Here is a 26,973-nt window from a genome sequence, read left to right as displayed (position 1 = left end):
TTCCCTTTCCTGCACCCAATATAGGTCCAAGAATCTGCTTCCTCAAGGAACTAAAAAAAAATCTAAAGACTTCTACCATTGAACTAAGAAAATGCTGGACTTTTACCATTATTTGAAGCTCCAGTGGATTCAGTTAGCTTGTATGTCTAATAATTTTTCCCTTTTGGTCAAGAATATAAATATCTTGTTTGTTTCTGCTTCAGTCAGAAATCCCTCTTAGATTATTTTTTAACTAGGTAAAAGAGGTTGTCATTCTTTGCTTCAATTCTTACCTAGCCTCAATCACTGAATGGATGTTGCCTCAATCAAACTGAGACCAGTTAAAGACCTTAACTTAAAAAGACCAAAGTTTCCCATGGAACCCAGGGTCATCTCCAACTGATCTACAACTTGTCACTGGACCAAGATGGCTCTGGTGGAGAATGTGAGGCTGGTGACTTTGCACAGCCCTCCCTCACTCAAATCCAATTCACTTGCATGTTGCATGTTAGCATCACCTCCCTGATGTCAAGGTCCTTTTCAAGAACAAAGGACAAACAACTGTCCTGAACCCGATTAATGAAGATAAAAGGCTTATAAGAAACAGTGTGTACAGTGAAATTCATACCATTTTTGGAGTCAGAGTATAGTATCTCTTACATCATAGATCCCTGGTGGATTCAGTCAAGCAGTAAGCTTTTATTAAATAGCTAATCATATGCCTGGAACTGTGCTAAGCATTGAAATGAAATCTTACTTCTACTATTAATTACTTGTATGACCCCGAGCAAATCACCCGGTTTCACAGGTCCTCGGGTTCCTCAGTTGTAATTTGATTAGATGATCTTTAAGGTCCATTCTAACTCAAGATATGAAAACAACAACACTTAATATTGTGCTTGGAGGCTTGCCAACAACACTAAATACATCAGTTAATCTTCATACCTATGAGTTAGATACTACTTGGGGGGGGGGGGGCTAAGTTAAATATGATCCTACCCAGGATCACACAGCTAGTAAATTTGTGTCAGGATTTGAATTCAGGTCTTCCTGGCCCCAAATCCAGAATTCTATCCATTCTCCATGAATGATTGCATCAAAGATTCAAAGAAGGAACATTGGGATTCATGAAGTTCAACTTCCTCCTTTTACAAGTGCGGCAACTGAGACCAAGAGGATCAAGTGACTTTTCTAAGGACACCCCAGTGAGCCTTATACCAAACTGCTCCAATAACCTGCAAAAAAAATTATGATTGGTGAACTCTCATTTACCTAAAGAAATCCTGTCCATTGTTTTAAAAGCAACAGCAAATTATAATAAAGGCTTAAAAATTCTCATTGATGATGCAGTTTCAAATTGAGCCTTACACTAGGCATTCAGAAAGTGATATTTTGATTTCAACGAGTGCTATATCAATTTTGGGCATTGCCAAATCTGAAAAGATGTTCCTTCTGCATTTTGCCCTTTATGTTAGGGGGTCTCAAGATGCACCCAGTCAACTCAAAGTCATCTTGGAAGCTTTCATTTGACTTCCCCATCTAAAGTCATTAGATCCTGTCCTTTCTTCCCTTGTGAGCCACTCCCTTCCTCACTATCCTATTAACATTAATGCTCTCCTGGTTTATGCCCTCTCTCCTCATACCTGGACCTGTTAATTGCAGCTTGAGCAGCATATCTGCTTCCATGTTTCTTCCACACTCTCGGGCCATCTTTACATCCATTACATTCAGCAAACTGCTGTCAGATCATCTCTAAATCACTTCATCTTTATCTAATTTCCCTGTTCAAAACTTTGTATTGTCTCCCAATTGTCTACAGGATAAAATGCCATTCTACCACATGGGAGAACTACTGTAATTCTCTGACCCCAACTTACCTCTCTAACCCAATTTCCTAATATTTCAAGGCAAACCCTATATTCTCTGTGGATACGGTAACTGTCTTGTTCATTTGTAACTCCGCCCCTTTGTTTTTGTAATATTCTCTTCCTGGAATACCTAACATTAATCACGGGCTTAAATTTTTGTTATTGCTATCCCTATATGGACAGTCTACAAAGTACTTTCTCCATCTTTTCCCCAGTAAACTTGAAGCTTTTTGAGAGCAGGGACTGTTTCATTTTTCTAACAAAGGATTCTGGAACCTAAGACAATGTCACAAAGCAGATATTTAATAAATGTTGATTTAAATTGAGTTGAAATAATTCTTTGAATCCCAGTCATCTTTCAAGTCCTAATAGTCCCATTGCTTCCATAAAACCTCTACATTGTTCTCTTGTTCCTCTGTACTCTTCTAATACTGGATATCTATAGTACTTGTAATAGTGTGGGATTTTTCTTTTATTATTATTATGGGATTTTTCAAGCTGGATTTAGCACAACCCTCTGATTTTGCAAATAAGGAGATTAAGGCTGGATATGTTTCTGGGCTCACACAGCCACTTCAAATTTTAGTCTTCTCGTTCCAATTTCACATCAATAGAGGAAAATCATAAAAGTTCTGAACTTAAAGTCAGAAGATCTGAGTTTGAATCAGAGGTCCATCACTTAGTATTTATGTGACTTTGGTCTAGTCATTTAATTTCTGTGAATCTCAACCAGTCAACATTTATTAAGAATCAACTATGTGCCAAGCACCATGCTAACTAAGCATTGAGGAAACAAAAGAAAAATCAAAAGAACGCCTCTGCCTTTAAGGAGCTTACAATCAAATGAGAGAGAAAACATGAAAGCAAACATATCCACAGGATAAATAGGACAGTGATAGTGTCAGAGAAGAGAATGGGGAGTGTTAAAGAGATGCTGCAAAGGTGACATTGACAGGCCTTGGCAACAGCTTGGCTATGGGGATGGGTGAGAAATAGTGAGGAATCAGGGCTAACTCCTCATGACAGTTCATGAGCCTGAAAGGACTGGAAAAACATATTGCCCTCTGCAATAATTGGGAAAGTAGGAGGGAGAAGGATTGTAAGGAAAACAATTCCATTTTGGATATATTGAGTTCAAGATGTACTGGGCATTTAGTTTCAGATGTCAGAAAGGAAATTAGAGATGTGAGACTGGAGGTCAGCAGGGTGTTTGGGGAAAAAATAGGCAGATTTGGAAATCAATAGCATAGAGATTATAATTTAATGCATGGGAGCTGAGATTACCAAGCAAAGTCAAAAAAAGGAGAGAAGAGAAGAGAGAGGAGAGGAGTGGAGAAAAGAAAAAAAGAGAAGGAAGAGAGAAAGGGGAAGAAAGGGGAGGGGAGGGAAGCAGAAGAAAAAACCCAGGGCTGAACTTTTAGGGATACCTGTGAGTATAGGGTGTCCTATAGAAGGAATGGGAAATAGGTTGACTTGGTCAGAATTTAAGGTGAATTGGGAATGAATACAAATTGTCAATTATTATATATATTTATAAAGCATATATGCAACTATGTATATATATATATATATATATATATATATATATATAAACATGTAATAATGACAATGCAACTAGTCTGTATTGAAAATGTGGCTTTTTTCACCAAACAGAATCAGAATTATTCCAATGAAAAGAAGTTATATAAAGGGGGAGAGATTATATATAAAGAAGGCACAATGTGCACTAAGAAGGGCTTGAATTTAGAGTCAGACCACCTAGATTTGAATCTTGGATCTACCACTCACAACATGAGTATCTTAAGCAAATCTCTTAACTCTTCTGAGCCTCAGTTTCTCATCAATGAAATGAAGGGGTTGGGCTAATTGATCTCTAGGGTCTTTTCCAGCTCTATGAGCCAAGAAATGAACTCAATTCGCATGTGTTCCAGACAAGAGTCACATCATCACATTACATTTACAAGACCCACTTCTGATATTCTCTTGGGGAGGTCATGGACAGGTCTGAAATGTTTTTATTATTAGATTTTTCCTCCCCTGTGAATCAGTGAATCTTCAAATCCTTGCATTAAAGGTGCTCACAGATTTCACAAAACTTCCTATCCTTCAACCTACATTTCCATTTAGTAACTAGTTGTGTTGAAAAGAGAAAAAGGCTACTTTGTTAGCCTGCAACAAAGAGAACTAAATCTGAGAGGTCAAGGAGCAGTAACAAGAAAAGAGAACAGGCTCTGTAGCTGTCAAAAGAAGGTAAAGTCACTTTAAAAAAAAAAAACTGACCTCACTGACAGGAGTACTTCATGTTCCACGTGCCTCAGTGGAAAGCCAAAGATAGAGCTTTCCATTGGACGATTGCTAGCAAAGGTAATTCTTCCCCCATCTCCAACCACCCCTTTGAGCCAAGACCAGAGATCATTATCACTGGTGATTTCATTAAATGTGACTGATATGGTTATGATTAAATTATAACAAAAAAAGAACCCTAAAAAGAGTACTCCATTTAAATCCTGTCAAAACCCAGTTTGGATCTATACTTGTCCAGAAATTTTTAAATCTCCATATTCTCACCCTTCTTGACACATGTATCAAAAGAACAACAGATAGATGGATGAATGGATGGATTATTGGATGGATGAAAGAATGACTGAGCATTTATTACGCACTTCTATGAGCAAAATACTATGCTTAACCCTCAGAATACAAAAGTTTCTTTTGCACATCATTATCATCTACCTAATTGGTTAATGGTTTCTCTTTTTGCCATTTTTTTAATCCTTTGTGTGGATCTCTACTCATTTTTAAACGCAATTTTAAACATTTTTTTTTATTTTCTGGTTAGTTTTTTTTTTGACACCTCATTTTCAACACACTTAAATAATGCAGATATTCACCAGATCACAGGCATAAAGTTGAAATAGCTGCCTTAGAGGACATCAAATCCCATCCTCTCATTTTTCCTAGAAGGTAACAAGTCCAGAGAGGTCAAATAACTTGCTCAGCAGAAGACAACTATGAAGTGGCAAAGCCAGAATTTAAACTCTGTCTCTTCGACTCCGAATTTAGACTTTTATTTCCTTAAATCATTTCATGTACCTACTATGTATGAGGCCCACTAAAGAAATGTGGAATCTACAAAAGAGAAGAGACATCCCCTCCAGCCCTCCCATTAGACCAATGCCTGGTTTAGAGTAAACACTTTTATTAAATGTTTTCTTTATCTCTCTATGGAGGGAAGAGGGGTTGATATCAGATTCTTCCTTCTGATTAATTGTTCAAGCACCATATTGGAGATACAATTAAAGAGTTTTGATGGGGGGAAAGCATACGGTCATAGGATCATAAATATTGAGTAGGAAGAGCAATTAGAGGACATCTAATCTAATTTAATTATTCATTTTATAGAGAAGGGAACAGAAGCTAAAAATGAAATATTTGTCAAATGTCACATAGTGGGAAAGCTAGGATTTTAAACCCCAGTCCTCCAGCTCCAGGTCCAGCATGGTTAGTATATAAGTCAAATTGTAAAGAATAGAAATCCTCCCCCTGAAGGCTTCCTGGAGGAGGTAGAATTTTGTCCAGACCTTAAAGAATAAATGGGTGACATCTGACAGGCAGAAGGAGATTGAATGGGGTACTCTGGACAGAGAGATTAGCATCATCCAAGGCAGGATGGTAAGTAAACATAGAATATGTCTGAAACATTGTTTTAAGTAGAGCAGAGAGAAAAACCTGAAGGGAGAATGAAAGTCAAAGCTAAAAGAATGAGTACGATGAGATGAAGGATGGCCTTGAATGCCAGGCTACAGAATTTTTCTCCAATTTAACCAGTTAGAAATCACTGGGGGTTTTTGAGCAGGATAATTGAATTTGAGGTCCTACATAAAAAAGATTAAGTCAGGAGTCTTGATTTTGTTTAATCTGGATTACACTGGGGTAGGGGGAGGAGAGGGCAGAGAAGAGTGTCGACTTTGAATGTCAATAGTTTAGTGAGAAACTGCTTCCATCCATGCAGATTGACAATATTTGCAATTTATGGTTCTATACTATAGCCTGGGGCACTGAGATATTAATGCCAAACAATGTCAGTAATGGGATATATATATATATATATATATATGTATGTATGTATGTATTTGCATTTGTAGAGATAGATGGATAGATATGAATATATAACATATATATGTTTATATCTATATTTCTATATATAGCTACCTGTGTATATATAGATATAAATATAATATAGTGGTAAAATATTAGATTTAGGGACAAAGATATCTAGCTTTGTCTTACTTATAACCCAGAGTAGGTATGTGACCCCCAGTCTCTTATATTCTCTTAATGTCTGACACAACTCCTTAGAATTTCTCCGAAATCAAACGATCACAGCACTTGGAATAGGGGGAGAGGATTGTTTCAAGTCCCGACTCTGGCAACTCTGCCACATCGCTTACCTTCTCTAAGTCTGTTTCTACATTTCTGAAATGAAGGATTCAAACTAAGTTCCTTCCAGCAGTAAATCTATGATATATTAAGGTATAGAGGGGATGTAAGCTTCATTGATGAAGGGAGTTTCTCCAATCAAGATTTACTCTAACAAAAATAACAGGCCAATTATATATGTGTTTGTACATATTTGGAAGGAACACTGATGGACCATGTTCTATAATAATGATTTTCTGGGATTGTAGCTCTGGTCTCCTTTCAAAACTACAAATAAGAAATGCTGACATTCCCAGGACTTTGAGCTTCTGGGTTTGGTAGACCAAAAAAAAAAAAAAAAAAAAAAAAAAAAACACCATATGCATGCTTTTATTGAAATGTAGAAATAGCTTGTCTGAATCCATTACATTTTGCATTTGTGGCTTTGACACTCTGTTCTTTGATACAGCTTTTTAAAGTTTATCATTCAAAGAATGCATGGAACATAAATATGACAGATTCAATTTGTGGACAATTAACTGTATTTTCCCTACCTGGGGCTCATACCTAGAGAAGATGGATTGATCTGCTTGAGAAAACAAGTAACCATCCTTTCCCATACCTGAAAAGAATTACTAAAAGACATATGATAGAAAGATCCAATCAGCCAAGCAATGGGCATTTATTATATCAAGTGCTTACCCTGTGCTAGGCAAAATACTAGAGATACAAAGAAAAGCAAGAATAGTCACTGATTTCAAAGAGTGTACATTCTGATGGGAGAGACAACTGTACAGATGAAAATATATGTACATATAGATTACAAAAAAAAGTCCTCAAACTTTATAAAGAAAAGCACATGTTGTCTCATGTTTCCAATAACAATGTGATTCTGGATTTGTCACTGCTTGATGAAGTCTGACAACATAATTACATTTGCATTGTATAGCTTGTACATGAAAAGTTTATTTCTTAATAGAATTTCCTCCTCCAATCAGTAAAAGTAAAGGGGACCTGTGCGTCCTCAGAACCTATTTTCATGGGAAAGAAAGAAAACTGTGGTCCTGACAAGTTGTACTCACAATTCTCATACTCATTCTCTCTCTCTCTCTCTCTCTCTCTCTCTCTCTCTCTCTCTCTCTCTCTCTCTCTCTCTCTCTCTCTCTCTCTCTCTCTCTCTCTCTCTCTCTCTCTCTCTCTGCCTCTGTCTGTCTCTTTCTTCCTCTCCCCTCTTCCTCTATCTCATTCTCTCTCCCTCTCTCTAGCTTCCATAGTGATTGGAAAATGGTGGTGTGAGATGGAGCCATGTCTTGAAGGAGAAGAATGTAAGACTCTTCCTGATAATTCTGGATGGATGTGTGCAACTGGCAATAAGATCAAGACCACGCGAGTAAGTGGCTTTATAGCAGTTTACTTGCCAAAGTACACAAGATAGTTCATTTCTCATATGTATGTCCCATATATTGTATTCCAAGAAAGGCCCAAACAGCGATGAGGGGTGTTGATAACTCAGAAGTTTGATACTCCAGAAGTCCTATGTGATATATCTCTCAATATTGAACAAGAAAAAACAACATTGACGCTCTTGCAAAATGTCTTTCCTTCCAAATTAAAATGGAAAGTTGAAGGATAAGATAATTATTTAAATAAGTCAACCATCACATCTTTGAATATACTTTGTTCAAATAATGTCCATAATACAACAGGGGATGGGTCTAAATTTTTCAGATGAGTGCTTAAACATTATGGTACAGATTCTTGCCATTCATCCATTCACTGAGGACTGCTATGTGATAAAGTGAACAGAGAATTGAAGTAGGAACCAAGAACAAGGTTCAGCTTCTACCATGGACACTTAGTAGCTATCTGACTCTAGGGATAAATCTCACCTCCAGTTTCCTCATCTGTAAAAATGGGCTGATAACAATTCCTATTTCCCATGGATTGTTGTGAAGATCAAATGAAAATAAAACAAAACAAAAAAAATTCTTTGTTAATGTTTAAGTACTATGAGAATTCTAGCTATTGCCGATTCAACAAGTATTTATACAGTTCCTGCAGAGTTCCAGGCATGCAAAGATCTTGAGGTGGGTACAAAAACAAAAATTAGAATGGTTCTGACCTTCAACAAAACATCACCACATTTTGCTGGTCTATTAAAAGTGTAGTGAACTACCCTGAAATTTTTAACTTAAAAGACTTTTATGAAAAAGTAATAACCTAATTTCTTCATTGTTGATATTTCACACCTTTTTGCATCTATTGAATTCTCTTAAAGCATAACTGACCTATAGAAATACCAATTGGCTTGGGCTCCTGCCAACACCAACATCATGTTTAGAATGGAATCTTCCTAGGAGAAATAAATTGGTTTGTTTCTTGTCTTTGTGTCTGAAGTGCCAAGCACGACATCTGGTATATAAGCATTTAATAAATGCTTGTTGATTTATTGATCATTTGATTAATTTACTGAAAGGGACTGTTTTATTGGTTTTCCCATATCCAGAGTCTAGCTCATTTGATGCTCGCTACATGGTATGTGCTTAATAAATACATGGTAAAATGAATTCAATTGCATTGAATTTGAGGTTATATCAAGATGTCAAAGATCTAAGAGGCCATGGATACAGAGATTTCCTCCACCAACTCGTAACTAATTTCAGTGCTAATGAATGTCTATTTATAGAGTCATCTACAATTCTAACAAGTTAAGTTAAGACCCACCCATGCACTGCCAATAACAGATGTAGAATGTCAACCTACATCTTGAGACATCAACTGACTCTAGCATCCAAAATAGTAGCTCACAATTACCTGTGCCCAATTTTTTCTAACTTTTTGTGAAGCTTAATTAGATGATTATGCTCCATTCAACCAACTCTACTATCCTTAGAAATGTTACATCAACTCTAAAAAGAAAAACACAAATGAAGCTCCACTCAACAGGAGTTGTTGAGGAAAGAAGGGAAGAGGACAAGGGAAAGCCTCCAGACAATTGTCCAGTTGGGTATCCCCTCTCCCACATCTTCGCTTCACTTGATGCTCCGTCCAGAAATGACTTCAGAGGCAATGCAGTCTCATTAATATTCATCTATAGGCTCTCCTGCAGCTCAGTATGGATTGTTTTATTTCATTTAAATGAGATACCTACTGACCTGAGTGCTCAGAAATGAGAATTGTTCCTGTCACCGGCCCACAGGAACCATTTTAATTAGTGGCAGCAGGGCGGATGCTGGAGCTTCCTTTAGTTACATTTGACTTGGAAACAATTTTCCGAAAAATTCAAAGATGCTTTTATAAAGTGATTTTGTTTAAGCTCTCATAACTTGTGACTTCTTTGCCACTACTCAATGCCCACTGGGCTTGAAAGTATTGACTTGTTTCATAGCCACAAGGTTGCTCTTTTATTGCCCAATGCCAATTTTCTTCTACCTTTGAAAACTGGAATGTCATTTTTATTAAAAAATAAATACATCAAGAAGTAGAAAGAACATTTAACCCAGACATCAGAAGACCCAGGATTCTAGTGTTTACTCTGTGAACATTGCATCACTGGACTTCACTTTTCTTATGTGTGAAATCAAAGAGTTCAACTAGAAGATTTCTAAGATTTCCCCTAGCTTTAACATTCTGAGATTCTATGAAACTTTGGAAGTCATTCAAGAGGGTACTAATGAGTACCTGTACCTGGGAGGTGACAATGGGAACTGAGAAGGGATCAGTAGTAATCTTCCTGATTCCTTTCTCTCCCTCCTTTATGCTTAATAGTTCTGCCATATTTATTTTTTATATATAAAAATCTGGTTATGGTACACCTTTGCAGAAAACTCCATACTTCCCCATTGAATGTAGTAATTTCAAGCTCTATGACATTCAAGGACCACAGTAATGAGGATACCATTCTCATTCTATTCCCTTCCATGTAATTTTCACAAGGCCAAACTTCACTCATTACCATTCCCAATCCCATGCAGGTTTAATAATCTTTGTCCCTTTGTTTATGTTAATCCCTACTTGTCCATATGATCTTTCTTTAAAATCCACTTAAAATGTCACCTCCTTCAAGGAATACTTTTTTGATATCCTAGGGGTTAATCATCATCCCTCTTAAGTATTACTTCCTAGTTTATACTTCTCTTGTGACCTTTAATATTTGTGACCTTTTTTATAATTATACTTACTTAGAATACCTTCAGGTTAAAAATTACAAAAGGACCACAGACTATGCTTTGGCTAAACTTTGTATCTCCCCCAGCACAGCACACAATATCCATTCAATAATTATATGGTGAATATAAAATCCAAATCAGTGCATACTTTTCATAATGGAAACAAGAAAAATTCCCCGAAGCACTAAATAGCACAATATCTGGCTCTTTTCAACAATGAGGTGATTCAGGCCAGTTCTAATAGACTTATGATGGAAAGAGCCATCTGTATCTGGAAAGAGGGCTCTGGGAACTGAGTATGGATCGCAACATAACATTTTCATCCTTTTGTTATTATTTCCTTGCTTTTTAAATTTCTTATTTTTTTTCTTTTTGATCTTATTTTTATTATGCAGCATGATAAATGTGGAAATAAATTTAGAAGAACTTATTAAATAGCTACACCTATTTAAACTATATTGGATTACTTGCTGTCTGTTACAAGATTTTGCAAGCATAAATGTTAAAAACTTTCTTTGCATGTATTTTGAAAATAAAAAGTTATTAAAATAAATATAACAATATCTTTTAGAGAAAACATAAATAAGAAATGAAAAGAACCTGAGCTAATTTTTTTATATTTATATCATTATGTTATATATAATTATACATATTATACATATTATTGATATATGTCAAACAGTCAATCAATAATTTATTAAGGACCTACTATGTGCCAGGAACCAAGGAGGTTGATTAACCTCCTTCTCTCAAGGATCTTAATTATATCAAGATCAACAAATACATATATAAATACAGAATAAATACAACAGAGATTCAAGATGGTTAAACATAAGGTAATCAGAAAGATATTGGACAACTCAGTGATAGAGTGAATAGAGTGCTGGACCTAGTAGTAAGGAAATCTAGTCTCAGACATTTAATGGCTGTGTTAGCCTACACAAATAACTTACTCTTGTTTGTATCAGTCTCTAAAATGAGCTAGAGAAGGAAAACCACTATAAATAGTGTAGAAAAGTATAAGAAACTGCCAAGAAAACTCCAAAAGGGATCATGAAGAGTTGGGCACCATTAAAAACAATTAAACAAAAGAAAGATAATGCATTAGTAATTTGGAAGGATAGGAAAGGTTTCTTGCATCTTGCAATGTAAATAAAAAGATTTATATTTACCTGACCTGAGTAGAATTCCTTGTAAAGCCATTCCTGATCCAAAAGTCCAAAGTCTGAAGGCTAACACTATCCTTTATTGCTTGTGGGATTTAGAGCAAGTCATCTTATCTCTGAGCATTTCAGGAAACACTGATATACAGGAGAACATTGAAAAAAAGGTGATCAGGTGATTTGAGTATCTTTTGAGGGTATTAGGAATGTTTCCTATGGAAGCCTTTGGGGAGCATCAGCACCTTTCACTCAGAATTTGCCCTACTGATGAACAAGGGCCTGAAACCCCTACCTTCTCCTGAGCTCCCCATGATTATTCAGTCCCCCCTTCAAGATGGAAAAAAATGAACACTCAAACAAACTCTACTGCCAATATAGATTACAGGTGGAATGATTGATTTTTGATTGTAAAGAGACAATTATTCCAAAATAGGTTGGATTAGAAGGCACCTGAGGTCCTTTCCACCTCTAAGTTCTGAATCTCTGGTATCTCATAAGTGGTATAGTAGATAGAATGATGGGCCTGGAGCCAGCTTCAGTTGCTTATTAAATATGTGATCCTGGGTAAGTCATTTAATCTGTTTGCCTACATTCCTCAACTATAAAACAGGGATGCTAGCAGCTTGTATTTCAAAGGATTGTTGTGGGGATCAATTGGAACAGTATTTGTAAAATACACAGCACTGCACCTGGTGGATAGTAGATAATACATAAATGCTTATTTCCTTTCCCTAACTCCATAAACATTCAGAGATTTTGCCCAGACCAATTTCTCGCACATAGTAGGTACTCAGCACATTTTCGGTGGATGTTGCTGAATGAGTTAAACCTTCAAAACAAGTAATTCCTGCACATTTAGGCATTGGGCAACAGTGAAGGAGGAAATGGTGGGTGACATGTTCCCAAGATCTCACTCTGTTTAATTATCCAATGATCATCTGATTTTCTTATTGGCCACCTTAAATTTACACCAAACCTCAGCAGAATGACAAAGAGCCAACATGGCATCATTAAGAACAGATCATTCCATTTCCTTATTTTCTTTTTTTTTTAAACAGGTTTGCTAAACTAGGAGAAATGTAGTAATATACTTTTTTTCTAGACTTTAACAAAGCTTTTAATAATAATTCTAATAGTGTTCTTGTGGAGGGAATGGAGAGATACATGAAAGCCCTTCAAACACTTGAAGAAAGCTCTCTTCTTCATCCCTCCTAGTCACCCCTTCTTTTCAACTAATCCTCCAACAAGCCTATGAGAAATATTTAGTAAATAATATCACCCCATTAAATTAATTAATCTCTTTATTTTTATTTCTTGAATGTATACAAATGCCAAATTATTTTTCTTTTGGTTACTCTTGATATATATTTATTTTAAATGGTAAACTATTTTTATTTCTTATGTGAATATAAATAGTAAAACTCTATAATATTTTGTCTTTAATATTGAATTGGAAATATGGGAAGGTTTCTAAAATCAAAGGGATATGGGGAATAAAAAAGGTTAGGAACTCTTCTCTTTGCCACTCTTAAAGCAACTTGCATTTGCTATATAACCATGTTGAGTCATATGAGGTTTGAAGTTAACTAAAATATCTGCGTGCTTTTCACATGAATTGGTGCCTGACCATATCTTTTCCCAAGTGAAGTTCATTTTTTTCAAGCCAAGTGAGGACTTTGCATTTATTACTGTAAAATTTCTCCATATTATATTTGTCCCAATAGTCTAACCTGTCAAGATGTTCTTTAATCATGAATGAAAAACTCAAGGACAACTTCATAGGTCACACCTGCAAATTAACACACACTGTCTTCTTTGGTCCTTTTACCCAGAAGCAGAGCAATAATAACAACACGAGTTAATATTAAGTTTGCAAAAGACTTTAATATATTTTCTTATTTGACTTTCATAACAGTTCTTAAAGTTAAACGTTAAAATACAACTTACGACAAAAGTTTTCCTTTCCTACAGAGTAATAGATTATTTATAATAATTTACTCTTTTTCATCAATTTCAGATTCATCCAAGAACCTAATGGAGCCACTCTTCGGATGTAGTGAAGGGAAGCCACCACTACATAGGAAACAACATTTAAAAATTCAAACCATCTTAAGCATTTTCAAGCCAAATGGATTTCTTATTTGCACTCTGACTGGTTACCAGCTAATCACAGTGTTGTCACTGTGTGTAATGAAATGTCCCATGGTGAAAACACCCAGGGTTTTGGCAGCGTGGCAGAAGAAAACATGGAAGTTTTGGGGTTTTTGTGATTATAAAGTATGAACAACTGTCTCATAATTTGGAGCTACAGTTTACTTTCTACCATTTAAAATATATATATAATATTTTGAAATATAACATATTCTCTTCAAGAAACAAACAGTACCACATGCCAGTGCAGCTTACATACCATGATTTTTTTGTTTGTTTGTTTGGGGTTTTTTGGTTGGTTTGCTTCATTTTTTTTTCTAATGGGATGGAAGACCTTTGGAGAAATACAGCAATCACATCAACATGGTCAACAGTAGATGGTCTCCTGGAATTCAAGGAAGCACCATGATACTTCATCAAAAGCTTCCTTCTGTTTCTACTCAATCACTCAAGGAAATCCATGGCTATCTTTTCTTGTGTTCTGAAGGCTTTCTCCCTTTTGCAATACTAGCATGCTGGCTTTGCTCTCATAACCATACTTTGTATTCAATTGATATATGATGACAGTTCTTAACCTCTTCGAGGAAAATATTTTTAGATTTATTAGCTACTCCACTAAGTAGACGATGAAGATTCTCAAGGAACTGGCTATTTGATGCTCTTAGGACTCAGGCAGAGTTGAGGTGGATCAAGGTTTCCCTTCTTCGTGATGCCGTGTAAATACAATGCCTAAAGACTTTGTAGAGCTGTCCTCGTCTGAAGTAAAATTCCTCTAACTCCAGCGTTGGCCATTTACTCCATGCCGTGGTTGAGTTCCACATCGTTTCGTGGCATTCTGCTTTTTGATAATATTTGGAACAGCTTTCTTTAGGGGGTTTTGGGGCATAGGGCATAATTCCAGGCGAGGAAAAGTTGGGGAATGAACCCATCTTCATTTTTCATGTCATGAATAATTGATCAAACTTCTGAAAGTGAAAAGTATCTTCTGTCAAATTCAAATTAACCCTCTTTATAAAATATGTTGTTGGTTTTGACTTTTTCCTCTATGGGCCTCCCTAACCTGCTTTAACTTAGGTCATGGCAACAGCCCAGTTTAAGGTCTGAAAATCAGTAAACATCTTCTGCCAAAAGTTTTGCCCTTCCTCCTCGCAACCAATTCTATCCCTCACATTTTGAGAATCAATAGTCCCTCGGATAATAACACTCTTCCAATCAGTACGATGTAGTATCTGAATGCATTTTCTGGAGGCTTTGAACTGTAGTATCCAATTGTGTGACAAATAGCATAGAACAGTAGATAGAGGGTCAGCCCTACTGACAGGAAGACCTGAGGTCAAGTCTCACTTTTCAGAGTGTGCTAGCAAATATTTGACATATATCTCTCTGAAAAGGTGTGATATATTAAATTTAATATGCATTTTTAACATTTTTCCATAACTGTTGCAAGTCTAGAAAATAAGTCTAAACTCCATAACTGTCTCAAGTTTAGATAAAACAATAAATCAGGCCATTTTATACCTTGCTTATTTCCAAAGTATAAATGCCCATAGTGAAAATTTAACCATGGGCTTTCCTGAGCCCTTTGAAACTAGCTCTTGATACAAGATTAACCCTGATTCTGTCACTTACTTGTTGGATGATCATTTAACTTCCCAGGATCCCAGTTAATTCTTTAACTTACAAGAGAGCTACTCATTTGTAGTGATAATTTGCAAATTTAATTACAAATCTGTTAAAAAACAAAAAAATCTAAAATAACAAAAATAAAAATTTATAAACCTTTTTTTTCTGCCCTCTCTAAAAATATTGCTAACATCCCCTTCTTTTAAAGAATATCCCATCTGCATTTTTAATCAAAATATCAGGTTAGCTTTTCATTTTCTTCAATAAATTTTGTTATAAAAATCTCATTTAAAAAAAGGTATCTTTCCATATTGCTTGCTTCTATTTATACGTTTATTCCCAGACTCTTATCTGTAGATCTCATGTTATCAGTACCTCATCTTATACCAATAACATAGCAAGAACATGATCAAGTTTGTCATACCCAGCCTCCAGTGAAGTTGAAGGTCCATCACCTCTACAAGTTTGTCTTGAGCATTAATTGGTTGGATATACTCACTGACCATTTATGGATTAATTGGGCTTATTAAATGAACAGAAAAGGAAAGGAAGTTGCATGGAAAGACCTGTCTCTGAATCTAGTCTCAAACACAAATGAACTGTATGACCTTGGGGATGATTACTATTGATATGTCTTCATTTATATGATTGAAATTGATTAATCAATTAATAGTTAATTAATAGTTGATTAACCAGCAACTGTGTGTCAAGAATTGTGCTAGATTCCTGACAAGAAAAAAAGCAAATATAAAACAGGTTGAGCCCTCAAAAAGCTTACACTCTACTGAAGTAACACATTCAGTGTTCCATGAAGCTCAATGCTTATCCTATACACCAAGTATACTTATTCCCCTCAACTGACAACACAAGAGAAGCTAGGCCAGAGTCACACAAATGTTAATAGAGTCTCCATTCATCAGGAAGGCCACATTGCATTCTGCACTGTTTTAAAAAAGCATCCCCTTCTAAAGCAGGAGAAACATCAGATAAATATTTGTAACTATAGTCAAATTCACTTTACTTTTGTCTACCTCTTTTCTATAATTGTGCAAATCCATCAAGTTGTGCTTCAATTTATCATATACAAGTTGGGAAGATCTAAAATTCAGTAAACACCATCTGCCTATTAATTCTGAGCATTTTATGGTATGAAGACCTGATCCAATATCTCTGGTAATAAAGAGCTCAGTGTGTGGTCTAATTAATACTGATGTTGAGATTGTACAAAGAGTATGATTAAATATGTTAAATGATATGATGATATTAAATGAAAATATGTTCAGTAATGGGGAACATGGCATAATGGCCCATCTTGGAGGCATCAATCAATTGATCGAGCATTCATTAAGTACTTATACGATGTCAGGTATTGTGTAAAGACCTGAGTTCAAGTCCTATCTGTGACACATATTAGCTCTGTGGCCATCGGCCATTCACTTAACCTCTCAATGCAAAACAAGTCTCTAAAACTATAAGTTACAGAAAAGAAGCTATCCTGAATGCGTTAACAATGCTACCCTTAAAGATTGAAGGCAGATTGGTATAGAGAATAGAGCTCCGGGTATGCAACAAGGAAGACCCAGGTTCAAATTCTGCTTCTAATAAATACTTATTTGCTTTGTGAACCTGGACAAGGCATTTAATCTTTTGGTGCCTCAGGCAACTCACTAGAATTTAATCTATTGTGACATAAATTACAGTCTACATTGGTAGAACTTTCCACACAAGGTAGGTCCAGGACTAACAAAATGACATATTTTTCACTATTTTTGTGTCTATTAAATTGTTGTTCCCAAAAATGACAAGTTTAATCGGCAGGAATCATAGCAATGATGAGAAAATCTGGTCTAGTCAGTAGGTGTGGTGTCCTAGGCAAAGATGTTCATAGTTAATTTTCGGTGACTGATGTTTTCATGTTATTGAAATTATAGATTAATGAACTTTACAAGAATATTCGGTACTTTATGACTTCATATTTTTCTATTAAAAATTATTAAGACTGTGTTTAACCATCATATAATTTAAATGAATACTGCATTTCAAAAAGACTCTAACTTTCTTATACAATGTAGTGATTTTATGGCCCAATTATATCACAATATAATTGTAATTCAAGAATAAGTAAGGAGTACATAAAAATAGTTACTATTGAGAAGTCCATTAATCTCCCTGAAGTGGGGTATCTACATAGATTAAACATGTATGGTTCAACATAAGATGAATTACAAATACATTCCATTTTCCACAAGTGTGAAATGGGGCCAATCCTCTCTCACCTTATTTTTGTCATCTATAGAATAATATACGAGATGGTAGATTAGATAATGAACTAGATGACACTTAAGGTCCCTTTCAGCTCTAAAGCTCTGATTTCCTTATTCTTGCTTGCTCAGTTTTTGGGTTTTGGTTTATTTACATTGAAAACAATTTTTTAAAGAAAACTGTCTTCACCCTATAAATTTTGGTGCCGTAGGGTAAAATCCTAGTTGTCCCACCTTAGTTGATACTGTATTATTAGGGAAAGAAGGCTCAATTTGGAATCAAAGAACTTGAATTCAAACATTCACTGACTGCTACCCCTTGGATTTATCTTGGACAAATCACTCTGGATCTCAGTTCCCTTATTTGTAAAATGAGTCCAGTTGAACTAGATGATCTTGGATGTCCCTCTCATTTCTAAATCCATGAATCTATGATCACATCATAATAGGAATATCTTTCTAATCTATTTTAGAAATTTCTCTTAAGTCCCTATGAGCTTCTTCAGCAGAGAAATGTAATATTTTCCTTCATGAAACTATCAATTATCTACTTTCAAAACAAAAGAAGTCCCCCTGGATTCAGTTTTAATGATTTTGACCTTGGTTATCAGTAGGAGGAAATGGGATCCAAGTCACTGGTGAGGAATGAAGACTATTCCAAACAAGTCATAATGGCAATTAGAGGAACAGCATTTTCAAAAATTAAATCTAGATAGAAGTCTAACATTCAAGGGTAATTAAACAAAGTATGAATTCACATAGATATTGAAAATTACGAAGTTATTAATAGAACCAAAATTAATAATCATAATAATAACAGCAACAACATCAATAATAATAGTCCCTGCTATTAAGGAGATTTAAATTTTCTGCCTGAAGAGTCCATTAGCCAATCTTACCTTTTATAAGCTTTTGTGGACAACAGCACCATACCTAAGAATTCTTGTACCTAAGCCAAATGAATTTGGGACAGGAGAGGGGGAAAGATCTGTTGCACAAAGAACGATCAAGCTGTCAGGGGGGGAAAAAAAAGGCAAAATAGCCCCAGTCCATCTCACTTTCCTATGGCACAGTCAATGGAACCTAAAATCACAACACCAATAGGAGCGAGGGGATAGTGTTCAAGGAACAGGTTAGAGAGAAAGTATAATTCTCCTGTATCATGTGGGCCAGTAGAGAAATTCAAGGCACTGGAACAGAAAACCAGTACTGTCATGGAAAAGGAAGTACACACTCAGCTGTAACACCCTGGAACAAAGACCCATTTGCTTTACTTCTCTGGTGGAATAAAACAAAAAGCAAACCATCCATATCACATATGTTACTGGGAGGTTCCTCAAGTTAGAGCCTCAAAAAGGAGAACTTAAGATGCTGTGAGAATTAGGGAGCTAGAGATCTGAAAGAAGTATCAAGCAAGGTGAAGAAGGCGTCTCAGCCAAATGAATAGCTTGAGGCTCAAATCATTTAACCAAGATGTTACTGAGGTTAGCTGTGGGAAGCCTTTTTTTCCTTCTTTCTCCATAACTGTTCTCTCAAACTCCATGGTGCCTTAACACTTCCTCCTTTCCAAGGATGCTCCTGATTTTTGTGTCATCCAGATGTGCCCTGAAAATGTTGGGAAATATAGAATAGCCTAATGGATAGACAACTGAACGTGGAGACAGGATAAACTTGGGTTCAATCCCATCTCTAATTTATGAGCTCTGTGAACAATGGCAAATTATTTAATCTATAACCTCAATCAACTTTTTAAAGATTATAATTAATAGATGATTTATAGTTTGCCACCATCTCCAATCTTGAGGTAAAACTCAATTGCATAGTGAATGTAACACTGGACTTAGGATGAGGAAAACTTGAATTCAAATCTTGCCTCAGACATTTTCCAGCTGTGTAATTCTAAGTCACTTAGCTTTTCCATTTCCTAAACTGCAAAATGTAGCATAATAGCAGCACTTACTTCCCTGGACCATTGTGAAGATCATTTGAGATCAGGTTCTTTGCAAAGCAGAAGGTTCTATATAACAAAATCACAAGTCATAGACATCTTGACAGAGATTAGTGGGAAGGGGAAATCCAAAATAGATTTTTTCCCCATGACCCCATGAAATAAATATTGACAACCCTCCTCTCTTCTCTTCTACCTTGATGTTTTTCCTCTCACTCCTTCCATTGTCATATTCTTTCTTTTTCCCATTTCTTTTGTATCTCCCACTTTTCTCCCATCTTCTAAAGATATGCCTCAAGCCTGTGAGAGAGTGGCCTTTAGTAGAACCCAAAAATATTATTAACCCACTTGCCCACAAGGGCAAAAAAAATTTCAGAGTCTCAAACCAATAATTAGTATTGGAATTATTAAATTAGAGGTTTAGGAGAGTTTGAAGATCTTATAGTACAAGCCACTCACTTTATGGATAAGAAAAATGAGACTCAGCTAAGTTAAGTGACTAACAAAGTCCTACTGATAGGAATGGGATTTGTACCCAAGTTTACTAACTCTAAGGCCTAAAATTCCCCATCTAATATAAAGCACAGAAACAGGGAAATTTGAGCTTGGTTTTATAGAAATCTTCAGCTGTTTGCACTCTGGTTGATGTATTCCAGCCACGGGAACACTTGTCAATGTAACCCATATTTTAAGAAAGTCTTTTGCAGGAAGAATTAGTTCCACATTGGAAAAGACACCCCTCGGAGCTCCAGAATGTTCAGCCAAAAATAGAATTCCTAATGTCCCAATCCATCTGCTATTAGACAACTGCTGAGGACCCGACCACATGGAATAAAGGTGCCATTCCTTTGCACACTCCCATAAGCATGCACACTCACTAATGTGTGCACACATAGCCTTCATTCATATAATCATTCAAATTGATGTCCAAGACATGTAAAATAAGTCTTTATCTCAGTGGGAGAGGACTCTGTTTACCCACATTGTAATCAAATTCATTGCTTTTTCCTACCCTCTGTCACCACTCCCATTAGCATAATAACAATATTTCAAAGTTGGAGGGACATCAATGATCATCTCATTCAACTATCTGGCATATTAATATAATCATTCAAACTGATGATCAAGGCACCTAAAATAAATTCCCTTTCTCAGTGAGAGAACTTTTTTTTACCCACACTGTAATCAAATTCATTGCTTTTTCCTGCCCTCTGTCACCCACTCCCTTTAGCATTATTTCAGAGTTGGAGGGGACAACCGTGACCATCTCATTCAACTAATTGGTACATACACAGAAATGCCCCATGGCATACCTAACTAGTGTTCATCCAGTCTTTGCTTGAACACTTCTAGGAAGAGGAACTCCATTACCACCTGAGGCAGTCCATTCAACTCTTAGCTATAATTATCAATGGAGAGAATGTAATAAAGGAAAACTGATCTTAGTGAGAAGATTTGGGCTATTTGGACAAATTAGTGCCCCAGGGATCTCCTTCTGAATGGCAAGTTGGTGTTCTGGTGATCTTGATCACTGACAGAAGGAGATTCCTCAGCAATTCCCTATACCAGCCATAAGTTAAGATTAAATTATAAAGACACTTTTTTCTTCCATCAAGACTAAATATGCCTCTGCAATTCAGTTCAAGCTTGGTTACCATCAAGCTTGGAAGTTATAGGCTAAAGGAAAGATGGCTACAAAACATATATAAATAAATAAACTTAAAATTCAATACAAGGAATGGAGAGGGATGTGGAATTACTGACAACTGTTAATACAGAAAGACTTCCCATAAGAAGTGTCTTTTGGGGTTAGAAAAGAAAATATCTAAGGGCAAGGGAATAAGCCGGGATAAGCATGGAAGATGGGTCATCATCAAACAACAATTCATGTAGTGATTCTTCCATCCAGAGGGGGAGAAAAATCAAACACCACTGCAAGACTGAGTCCAAAATATTTGTCCCTAAGGAAAAAAAAAAAGTCCTCTCCCTTCCCTATGGAAAAAAAAGGTCAGGTCTATCTTTCCAGCTTTCTAGAATCCTAAGACTCAGAATTGTTGTAGCCACTAAGTGCATACCAACAGCAACCCTCTAAATGGGCTCCTCATTTGCTTGGGATGCCAATCAATAGACAACACTCCCCACTGGCTGGACTTGAAAGCGTGCTGAGCTCCAAAGTATCAGCACAATGTGCTACCTTCTTGAATCCCAAAAATGACAATTAGCTGCTTCCCCCCTGGGCAGGGACAGCACTTCAGTGGTGTTTTTGAATTGTATGTTAGGCCCCAGAACTAGCCTCTTCCATCTCCATTTTTGAGCCTGAGATATAGAAGCCTCCTCTTGATCCAATCATGCATAAAACATTTGCAGGACTCTGCCTTTGCCCAATAAATATGGATAGGATGTGCAGTCATTCTCAGCATTGGCAGCCCCCGTTTATAGTTCAATAATGTATTTCTCAGGAGGGAGGACTACAACATTTTTATAATTCAATGCTGCTTTGAGGCAGAGGTGGAAAACAAAGCTTCAAAGCTGTTTAAGACCAGTGATCAGGCCTCGGTGCTTTTTACTTCCTCAAACAGCTTTTTTTTTTTCTTCTCCTCTACTCTCCCTCCCTTTTCATTTAATATTGCATTCAACTCAGCCTGTAGGCACAAGAAAACTTGTGGATACAGGAAGTAGACAGTTGGCTGAATTTAAGAAATAATTATAATAATAATAATAACCATGGCCTAGATATGAGTCAGGAAAACTTTATAATCTCTCTCTATGTCTGTCTCTCTCTGTGTTTCTGTCTGTCTCTCTCTCTCTCTCTCTTTTTTCATTCTTGTTTTGAATTTGTGCCTAGCCAATTAAAAGAGAAAATATCCAGAGACAACATTTAATTGTTTCTTATGTCTAAGTTTGAGAACTGTAATCCTATTTGTGAAATGATCTCAAAGTGCCTCTAGTGATAGTGAAGCCTAAGACAGAAATCAGAAGATAAAAGTAATTTTTAGGCTACTGGAACTTTTTCTTTTCTTTTTTTTTTTTTTATTTTTGTATTCATTTTTCCAAATTACCCCCCCTCCCTCTATTCCCTCCCCCCGATGACAGGCAATCCCATACATTTTACATGTGTTACAATATAGTCTAGGTACAATACATGTGTGTGAATACCATTTTCTTGTTGCACAATAAACATTAGAATCCGAAGGTACATGCAACCTGGGCAGACAGATATTAGTGCTAACAATTTACATTCACTTCCCAGTGTTTCTTCTCTGGGTGTAGCTACCTCTGTCCATCATTGATCAACTGGAAGTGAGTTGGATCTTCTTTATGTTGAAGATTTCCACTTCCATCAGAATATATCCTCATACAGTATCGTTGTTGAAGTATACAGTGATCTTCTGGTTCTGCTCATTTCACTCAGCATCAGTTGATTTAAGTCTCTCCAGGCCTCTCTGTATTCCTCCTGCTGGTCATTTCTTACAGAGCAATAATATTCCATAACCTTCATATACCACAATTTACCCAACCATTCTCCAACTGATGGACATCCATTCATCTTCCAGTTTCTAGCTACTACAAAAAGAGCTGCCACAAACATTTTGGCACATATATGACTCTTTCCGCTCTTTAGTATTTCTTTGGGATATAATCCCAGTAGTAGCGCTGCTGGGTCAAAGGGTATGCACAGTTTGATAACTTTTTGGGCATAATTCCAGATTGTTCTCCAGAATGGCTGGATTCTTTTGCAACTCCACCAGCAATGTATTAGTGTCCCAGTTTCCCCACATCCCCTCCAACATTTGTCATTATTTGTTCCTGTCATCTTAGCCAATCTGACAGGTGTGTAGTGGTATCTCAGAGTGGTCTTAATTTGCATTTCTCTGATCAGTAGTGATTTGGAACACTCTTTCATGTGAGTGGATATAGTTTCAATTTCTCCCTCTGAGAATTGTCTGTTCATATCCTTTGATCATTTATCAATTGGAGAATGGTTCGGTTTCTTATAAATTAGGGTCAGTTCTCTATATATTTTGGAAATGAGACCTTTGTCAGAACCTTTGTTTTTAAAAATATTTTCCCAATTTGTTATGTCCCTTCTAATCTTGTTTGCATTAGTATTATTTGTACAGAAACTTTTTAGTTTGATGTAATCAAAATCTTCTATTTTGTGATCAATAATGATCTCTAGTTCTCCTCTGGTCATAAATTCCTTCCTCCTCCACAAGTCTGAGAGGTAGATTATCCTCTGTTCCTCTAATCTATTTATTATCTCCCTCTTTATGCCTAAATCATGGATCCATTTTGATCTTATCTTGGTATATGGTGTTAAGTGTGGATCCATATCTAATTTCTGCCATACTAATTACTGGAACTTTTTCAATAAAATATGCCACAAAACACATGATAGAATTCAACCTGTGTAAAATGGCCTTATTGGGTCCATCTAAATAGTTGAGTGATCAGTGGTAATCCTTAAATTACAGGGTTTCCAAACAAAAAGAGGGACAGCTATTAGATGGTGAGCTTCTTGAGGGCATAAACTATCTTGTTTGGTTTTTTAATATCCTCAGAACCTAAAATATAGAAAGTTCTCAATAAATATTTAGCGACTCACTGACAGATCTCATCTATTACCTAGCCCAACCCATATCTATAAAAACAATCTTTACTGTAATATACTCAAGAAGTCATTCATTCTTTTGCTTAGAGTTCCAGTGATGACAATTCTATCACTTCTTGAAGCAGTCTAGTCCACTTTATCACTTTAATTATCTGAAAGTTTTTTAATGGTTTTAAGTATGAAGACATTTTCATTGGTTCCAAGTCTACATTGTTTTTGTTTTTTGGTTTTTGGTTTTTGTTTTTGTTTTTTCTTTCCCAACTTGAACTCATTGCTACAGTTTTTCTTCTAAGGCAAGTACCACAAATCTAAACCCTCTTCCATACAGATACCAGAAACAATTGTCATGTCCCTCCTAAATCTGTCCAGTCTAAACACCCCTAGTTTCTTCATTTGTTCCTCATATGGTATGAGTTTCCATTCTCCTTCCAATAGATATGAGTTCCCATCCTTTTCATTATCATAGTTTGCCTCCACAGGAAATAAGTTTCAATCCCTTTCACCATCAAGGTTTACTTCCACTGGACATGAGTTTTATTTCAACTTAAACTCATTGCTGGAGTTTTTTCCTCTAAGCCAAATACCATAAATCTAAACCCTCTTCGATACAGATACCTGAAACAGATGCTATGTCTCTCCTAAATCTTCCTTTCTCCAGCCTAACCAGCCCTAGTTTCTTCATTTGTTCCTCACATGGGATGAGTTTCCATTCTTTCCACCATCATGGTTGACCTCCACTGGATATCCATTTCCAACCTTTTCACCATTATAGTTTACCTCTGCAGCAAATGAGTTTCCATTTTTCACCATCAAGGTTTACTTCCACTGGAAATTCTTCAGTTTTTTTCCGCCATCATGGTTTATCTCCACTAGATACTCCCCTGTTTTTCAATGGTCTTCCCAAATGTGGTTCCCAGAACTAAATACATTATTGTAAATATGGTCTGACAAGGGCAAGGAAGTGTTGACTCATATGGAGTTTACAATCCACCAAAACCCTTGGATCAAAAGTTCCTAACCCTTCCGTGGTATCTTGGGTTCCTTTGGCAATCTGCTGAGGCCTACACAAGCCCATCTCAAAATAATACTTTAATAATGCATAAAATAAAATACCTAGTTTTGCAAAGAAAACTAATTATATTGAAATACAATTCACAAGTTAAAAAATTATTTACAATCCCCAGTGAGCATCTCTCCCCCAGATCTTTTTGTCCACTACATCACTAAGCAATACTTTTATGCTCACTGAATCCTTCTAAAGAACATTTTCCTTCTTGAATTTTTGGATGGCCAAGTTAGTTAATTAAGATATATGACCTTTGTTCAAGTGAGAGAATGATATTGATTCTTATATTACAACTGTCATTTTCTATCTCAATTCAACAAGCACTTTTAAAATCCCAACGTGGAATTTGAGACAAATTGTACTTTTCTTCAATGTTTTCATATCAATGCTGTAAACTCAAGAATATTTTGGGTTTTCATGATTTCATCACTATAACTATTTTCTTCATTTACATGGGTCGTGATGACTCCTCTTTACCTTGGCAATTTTTGTTAATTTCCATGGCTGAAAATTTCTGTAGTTCATTTACAACCAAACTTCTGGGGAGGAGCTATTCCAAATCCAGCTAGGCCAGTCTCAATCAATCTCAATCATTCAATAGTCTCAATCAAGCATTTATTAAGTGCTTAATATGTGCCAAAAAATATGGTATTCCCTGAAGACAGAAAGAAAGCTCATTCTCACACAAGAGATAATAGCCCTTAAATGTCAGATATTCATTCCATTACTAACATTATACCTGTTGTGGTTGTTATTTTCCAACTTGATAAGACCTGCTTAGAGTCCCTAAGTAGTGTAATCGATATAACACTGAGTTTGGAATCAGAAAGTCTCCTCTTCATAGGTTTAAATTCTGCTCAGATAGTTAAATAGCTCTATTATGATCCTGAATAAGTCAGTGAACCCTTTTTGTCTCAGTTTCCTCATCTGTAAAATGAGATAGAGAAAGAAATAGCAAACTATCTCAAGTTACTTTACCCAATAAAACCCCAAATAGGGTCACAAAGAATCAGACATGACTGAATTGACAGAATAGCAACAAGAACTTCTAGAGTTTACAATTATTCCACTGATTTAACCATCTAAAACTCAGAATCATCTCAATACCACAGATATAGAAGTTGTCTTTCTTGTAGCATTCAATTCCAACAACCAAATTAGCCACATGATTGAGTGTCAGGTTTAGTGGTCATATTGAGGGATGGGTTTAGTGGTCATATAGATAAGAGGTCTATCTTTTAAGCATTGAAACTTCATCCAGTCAAATTTCACTTGAAAAAGTTGATGAAATTTATTTGATGAAATCTGTGTTCCACTGAAGGATTCCAGATCCAGCCAAAGTTTGATCTGTGAATCAGATTGCTATATAGAAAAATAAATTTCCAAAGGGGTATACCAGTCATGATTTTTTTAACAGATTTTCATGAAATTCACATAGGAATAAAGATAGTAGTAGAAAAGTATGATGAAATATACAATTCAGACAATTATTTTGAGGTAAAATATAACTACAAGAAGTCTTAAGTTGGCCAGGAATGTATCTCAAGGTTGTCTGATTGAAGATCAAGAAAATAGTGGGCGTTAACTTTACTTATTGCTGTCCATTTTCCAACTTGTTCTACCTTGTTCTATGTGTTCTTAGTTCTTTTGTTTAGAACTATTTGTTCTTTACTCTTCCCCCAACAAAAAGGTTATTATTTTTGACAAAGACCTC

The 26,973-nt window shown here is 36.0% G+C and overlaps 1 protein-coding gene across 2 annotated transcripts in view; it reads left to right on the top strand.

The window, feature by feature from the left end:
• The window catches only part of TAFA1 (TAFA chemokine like family member 1), a 537,735-nt gene extending 519,096 nt beyond the window's left edge, over positions 1 to 18,639 (top strand). For both annotated transcript variants that reach the window (XM_074284144.1, XM_074284143.1), the window contains exons 4-5: positions 7,532 to 7,656; positions 13,616 to 18,639. In XM_074284144.1, the coding sequence (XP_074140245.1) occupies positions 7,532 to 7,656; positions 13,616 to 13,633 (143 nt within the window). In that variant the 3' untranslated portion in view covers positions 13,634 to 18,639. The remainder of the gene's footprint in view (positions 1 to 7,531; positions 7,657 to 13,615) is intronic.
• The last annotated feature ends 8,334 nt before the right edge of the window (positions 18,640 to 26,973 follow it).

This window comes from Sminthopsis crassicaudata, chromosome 1 (assembly GCF_048593235.1).
Source record: "Sminthopsis crassicaudata isolate SCR6 chromosome 1, ASM4859323v1, whole genome shotgun sequence".
NCBI lineage: Eukaryota > Metazoa > Chordata > Mammalia > Dasyuromorphia > Dasyuridae > Sminthopsis > Sminthopsis crassicaudata.
This window is presented reverse-complemented; position numbering and strand designations above follow the sequence as displayed.